Below are 6,831 nucleotides of genomic sequence, written 5' to 3'. Positions count from 1 at the left end.
CACGGTTTACACAAATGAGGGCGGTTTTCATATGATCACTCCTCTCTCTCTATATATATATGTATATATTACACATGTATAGCATAAATTATAATGTTATAATAATACAATAACATATATTTCGCAGTTTTGTAAAACAAAATAAAGAAATATGTTATAAGACCAAAACACCTTCGATTTTTACATGATTTAGTCACGTACACGTATATATGCAATATATGCACGTATATAAACAAGATCATGTTATATATTCATTGTTTATAAGAAGTTATGGACATTATGAATATGGGCTTGACGTTGTATTAAATAAAAAAGAATCTAATGGATCCAGACGGTTATAACTATGAAAAACACATCACGACTTAAATAAATTAATTATAACTAAAAAAAGCAGTTCCTACGACTTTTCTAGAAGTGGGCTCTAATAAGATTTCTTCGTACCATGTCCCCAAATAAATCACTACAACAAAATCAGATTTATAGGACATTCCCAATTTCTAAGCATTCTAATAGACCTCTTTATAAGACTTAGTTTATATGACCAAAAAATAAAGCGTCATATCTAAAGGGGTTTTAATAAGCTTATATGACGTTTTTTGATGTCGTAACAAGTTTTTTAGGATATTTTTAATATAAAGTGTTGACCTCCTCCTTTCTTTAATATCCAGGAGGTCAAATTATTTATTATTTATCGTACTAAGGGGAGGTCCGAACCGACTGATTCCATTTCGACAAAAGACCCACACCCAAGTTCCCTCGACCCGCAACAGATAGAGGAGGATTGCATTAGCAACTTTATAGGATACTATTTGAAAAATTGTCCTATAAAAATAGATGTTCTATGAAAATTTGAGTTTACAAGACACTTTCTCAAAAGTGTCCAATAAAGTTGTTAATATGACACTTTGTATTAAAAATGTTCTAAAAACTTGTTAAGACGCCCAAAATCGGCATATAAACTTATTACAACACTTTTAGATATGACGCTTTGTATTTTTGTCCTATAAATTAAGTCTTATAAAACGGTTTATTGGGACGCTTAGAGATTGGGGGTGTCTTATAAACCCAATTTTGTTGTAGAAAATGCTACCAACACTTGCCTCATATGATACAAAAACCGGGAAACGGGATCATTCTATTGAAAACGTTTCGTGTTTTTAGTAGGACCAAAGCAATAGATGTATTCGAATAATAAAAGCATTAGCAGATACCTGATATTGAGTAATAGGGTTTTACTGTACGTATAATCAAAGGGTTGAGGCTTCGTTAACATACGGCCATGAAAATGTCTTGGTTTAATTTTGAATCTAAAATTTATTACTATTTTAAAAAAGTAGATTTTGTTTTGTACTTTAGATGACGTTGATTCTTACTGGGTTGTCGATGTTCTGGACAACATAGAGTGGGTGAATATGTTGTTACCTCATTTTACGAATACAATTCGAAAATGAAAATGTAAAACAACTCAAAAAGCATAAATGACATTCAAGCACAAGTATTGAAAATGAATAGTTTGAGTATGAAGAATTGGCACAAATATCTAGAGTGGTTTGAACCATTTAAGGGGTTGTTTGACAATTGATGAATGGTTTGATTTAGTATGATTAAGTGGTCAAAATGATTAAGAGACTCTTATGAGATAGTGCAAGATGCAATATGGTTATTTAGTAATTATTCGAAATGAAATTAGGGATCTTGAATGGTTTAGGGAGACCCAAAATGCAAAATCATTGAGAAGGTTTCAGAATCATTAAGAGACAAATTGTTTTTTGCCAAACAAGATTCACCTCTTAGTCATTCAGAGGTTGCCTATTAATGAAAATATTAAGAGATAAACAAACAGTCTCTTATCCTACTTCACTTTCTCATGAGTCGTCTCAAGAATCAATCTAATAGAATAAATTTGACGCTTAACGTTGTAAACACAGATCAATATATTGTAGGTGTAACATAAAAAAAAATTGGACTTTTGTTGCCTTTTTATTTCGCTTACTATTTTAACCTAAAATCTATTTTTTTTAATCAAGTTACACCGTTGGGGTGGATTTTATGTTAAATCCTAAGAAAGAGGCATTTGACAATCAAACAATGATCAATGCAGGTTATGATGCAAGTTTAGCTGCAAGAAAACCAGCATTAAAGTCTGTTTACAAGGAATTTTGGATTAGGGCAACTTTTCATGCGGGATTAGCCGCATGAAAACCCGTACCCGTGTCCATATCAGTTTTAACGCTGATTTTGACTTAGGGTTTCTCATTTTCTAACCCTAACTTTTCTCTCCCGCCATTTCCTCTCAACTCGGGATGTTTTTGAAACTCAATGTCAAAACCTAGATTTAGCATAAATCTAGCAAGGCGAGTTCTAGTTGCTTTGTGTAAACATGTGAAAATATCTCTATTTTGGGTTTTCAACACATTTCCATAAATTTATTTCATATTTTACGAGTTCTGTGATTTTGTGCACTTTTTTTCTAACACTTTTTCGATCGTCATGAAAGTAATTGGTTCTCAACTCCGAAACGACTTACTCATCTTAAGACATGGTTTTAGTATTTCTCTTCGTTTGGCAAACCTCGCCTGAGTGGATATGAAATCAACCTTAAAAAATCTCGTTTTAACTTATCGAGTCTAGATTAGATGTGGTCTCGTACTCCTGTTTATATTATTGAAAAACCAATCGAATATGCATTCACGTAGCTTACTCTTAATCTTAAATAAATACGTGTCTAAACCATCGTCTCAACCCGTATATTACACAACCCGTACAACTACAATATAAAATTTAAAGCCACTATCACTAACATTTATATACAATTTTATGTATATGTTTTATGTTATTTCACTATGATCATACAATAACTTTGTTTGAATTGTGCAAATTTCATTTTGATCCATTACCCTTAGACATGGGCCAAGGTGTTGGGCCAGACTTCGGATATTTATCTGATTACATATATGAATACTGGTATGTAATAACAAAAACGATACGAAAATTTCGAGATTATAAAAATTATTGTGAAAGTTGTGAGAATTTAAAGTAGATACGAAGATTACGAGAAGGAAAAGACAAAATTGGGTCGGAGCGGGTCTTTTCATGCCTCCAACGATAACATTGATCAGAGTCTAAGTGGATTTTTGGGTCCTTGGCTCGAACTGGGCTTTTAGAAGCCTTGACCTAAGAAAAAAGCCGATAAATCGGGCTTTTAGGCCCGAGATGAGCCTGAGCTACAGGTTTACTAGACTCGAGCTTTCTGTGCATTGCTAGATTTAGTAATTTACAAGATATACATATATTGGGAAAAAAAATTGTAAAAGTGTTGAAAACGTGAAAACATGTATTGGCCCTCGATTCAATTTATTCATTAGGAAAGATCTTAGATCAGTGACGATAAGATAACAAATAGTGGTTGACATTGAAATGATAATTTAACGTTCCAAATTAATTTAACAAAAATTTATTTTCTTAATTAAGGGTCGTTTACCAAATACTTACTCGGTAAGTGTTTACCGGTAAAATTTAACACTGCTATTTACTTGTCGGGTAAGATTTTAGTTCTCCAAAACAACATCGCATGTAACAATTTACACGGTAGGCGTTTACTGTGGTAAGAGTCGTCGCTCTCACTTACCGGGTAAGACTCTTGGTCCCTGTCTCACTCTTACCGGGTAAGATTCTTGGTTCGTACCATATTCATCCAATGAAGTAATTTGACTTGGTAACCGCTTACCCGGATAAGTGTTTGGTAGACGGCTCCCAAATGGATTATCCCTATTTTTTTAATATAAAATATTTAATATATAATCAGAATTGGAATTGGAATTAAAAAAATTATATTAAAAAACATTTTATATTTTTAGTTTAATGCTCCTATTATTATATATTTTTAATTCGGTTTCAACTTTCACATCGTACAACTTCATATGAACTATGAAGTTTCACGTGTGCATCACAAGTAAAGATATATGTATATATATATGGTTGAGTTTATGTGAAGGTAGTTTGTTTTTGAACATTCACAACATTTTGCTGTGAAGTTTCAAGTGTAAAAAAATGGTCTTACAAATCTCACAAAAACATGTTGGTTTCATGTATATATATATATATATATATATATATATCTAAATTTCTAGTTCTGTATATAGATGGAATAAAGACCTCGGTTAAAGAGAGTGACAAAAAAAAATAATGAATTTCAAATTGAAAAGAATAAACTAATTCTTATCTTGGTATTAATTTATTTGATCTTCATTTATGTTAAAAAAAAATAAGGGATTGTTTGTTTATCTTTTGATAGTTTCATTAAAAGACAGACTCTGAATCATTAAGAGTGGTATTATTTTATGCATGTTTCTCTCCTCGATTTTTCTCTTATTAATAGTCGGAGCTGAAGATAGTGGTCGGAGTTAAGATGCGAGAACGGTGAGGACAAAATGAAGTAAAAACAAAGTGAATGTACATGACAAGACAGTACATGTAAGCATCAAAAAATAATTTTCTAACTGGTTCGTATTGTATAACCTGTTTGTGTAAGTTACAACTCATTCTAAATCCCAAACTAGAAAAATCGAAAGTTTGTCACATTAATTTAGAAAAAATAAGGACAAATTACATGAAAAAGTAAAGTATTTAACTTGATTTTTACTTTGGATAACGTACTTTTAAAACTTCAATTTTGATACTTAAGATGTAAGGTTTTAAACATTTAAGTACTCGAATAATCGGTTGAAACATTAAACAGTTACCATGTTGATGTGACAAGTGATGTGGTATCCAATTCAGTATTAAGATGTTTATGATGATATCACTCGTCACATCAGTATAATAACCAGTTAATGCTGCAATTGGTTACTCGAGTACTTAAATGTTTAAAGCTTTACATCTTATTTATCAAAATGAAAGTTTTGAAAGTATGTTATTCAAAATAAGAATCAAGTTAAAATACCTTACTTTTTCGTACAATTTTACTTAAAAAATAATATTGTTATTACATTAAATAAAAGTTAAAACAAACTTTATTATATTTTAATATATTTTATCCAATAAATATATAATAAATTCTAGAAGCATGTATAAAAGAGAAAAAGGGATGGAGAGCATAAATACGTGATTAGAATGTCCGTACCACAAAATTCTCCTTTTTGGTGGGAATTAACGATTAAAAAACAAAAAAGAAAGCAATAATGAGAAAAAAGAGTGCGGCGGAAAAGCTTAACATCACAAAGCTTGATCCTCCTTTCCCATCAAAAATAGATTATTAATTATTAAATATTTTACAAATTAATTAATTTTTGGATATTTAATTAAAATAATCTCCACAAATATGCATGCATGTCAATATATATATATATATATATATATAATGTATATGAAAGAGAGAGTTCAAAAGAAAAGGTGAAGATGGCATATAATATGGTGTTAGTTTTTCTTTGAGAAAGAAAGCTAGAGAGATTTTGCGACGTTGTGACGGTGGTGATTAGCGGCTGTCGGTGGTGATCTGATCGATGAGGTGCCAAGAGTGTGGGAATAAAGCAAAGAGGGATTGTTTGTACTATAGGTGTCGAAGTTGTTGTAAAGGACGTGGATTTGAGTGTGAAACTCATGTTAAGAGTACTTGGGCACCGGCTTCTTCCACCAAGCACCAGGTTTCAGCCGATTACTCCACTCATATATCTCATCATCATCAAGAAGAAGAAGAACAACATGGTCAGCAACTGCATCTTCCATCATCATCATCTGATATGTGTGTTTGTGCGTGTATATATGCATGCATGTTTGCTATTAATTCTTTTAAGACCATTAATTCTATATTGTTGAAAAATATTCATATCACCATCTTAACCGTCACTAATTGATATATAATTAGCATGGGCCATATGCTTACATCCATGTTATATGTACATATACATACACACACATATATATATATATAGTATTGTATACAGAGTCTAGACCAAAACCCTAGACCAAAAACTTTGTTGTCATGAAGGTTCACTTGCGATAACTTCAAGTCATTCGTGGTCGCTTGGGGTTAGTCGGTATGAGTAAGCTGATCCTGAAATCCACGCTTACCAAAACAAAAAAACTAGGTTTAGTAATAGTCAACATTTCATTTGATAAAAAAATGTTATTTTGGTCTTCCATAGAAAACCGTGATGCATGGCTAAAGTGAACAACAGTCGAGACCTTTAGTTACTTGGTATTTATGGTTAACGGTTTATTAAGGTTAATTTTATTGATATAGTAGAAAAATATGAAAAATTAGGTTATTGTAATTGTAATTCTTGTGAACGCTCTCGTCATTCAGTTACTTGGTAACTCATAAATATGATATGATATTTGCACTCACGGAATCTGGTGGAATATAAAACTTTGATAGGCATTGATCTCACGTCATCTTTTGTTGTTTCATCTATGTGAGACATGTTTCTGTTCTTTTATTTCTCAACAAACCAAAATCTCATTTACGACCTATACTTAATGTTGTACTAGAAGCATACTCGCGCAATGCAGCGAGATACATCATGTTTTTAATATTTCATTTTTATTCTTTATCTCAGTCGATGTTATAATATGACTTTATGTGATTTTGAGAAAGCGATGATGTTTTTATTTTTAAATAAAATATATGTTTGACGATATAATACAAATTTGACAAAAATATATCGATATTAGTATCAAATTAACTATTTGAAATTCCTTATTTTTTGTGTAATTTGTTAATCCAATTTTTTTATAATTTAATTTATGTACAATAACGAAGTAATTTATATTTGGTTTAATAATATAATTTTTTATAAAGATAATAATTATTTATTTTGTTGGAACTCGATA

At 30.9% G+C, this 6,831-nt stretch overlaps 1 protein-coding gene across 1 annotated transcript in view; it reads left to right on the top strand.

Moving 5' to 3' along the window:
* The first annotated feature begins 5,501 nt into the window (after positions 1-5,501).
* Positions 5,502-6,831, top strand: part of LOC112516315 (protein SHI RELATED SEQUENCE 3-like) — a 3,330-nt gene continuing 2,000 nt past the window's right edge. Inside the window, exon 1 of the mRNA XM_025123330.1 lies at positions 5,502-5,754. Within this exon, the coding sequence (XP_024979098.1) occupies positions 5,502-5,754 (253 nt within the window). The remainder of the gene's footprint in view (positions 5,755-6,831) is intronic.

Source organism: Cynara cardunculus (genome assembly GCF_001531365.2).
Source record: "Cynara cardunculus var. scolymus isolate 2C chromosome LG 8, CcrdV1, whole genome shotgun sequence".
Lineage (NCBI taxonomy): Eukaryota > Viridiplantae > Streptophyta > Magnoliopsida > Asterales > Asteraceae > Cynara > Cynara cardunculus.
The sequence above is the reverse complement of the archived record's forward strand: the minus strand, read 5'-3'. Positions and strand labels throughout refer to the sequence as shown.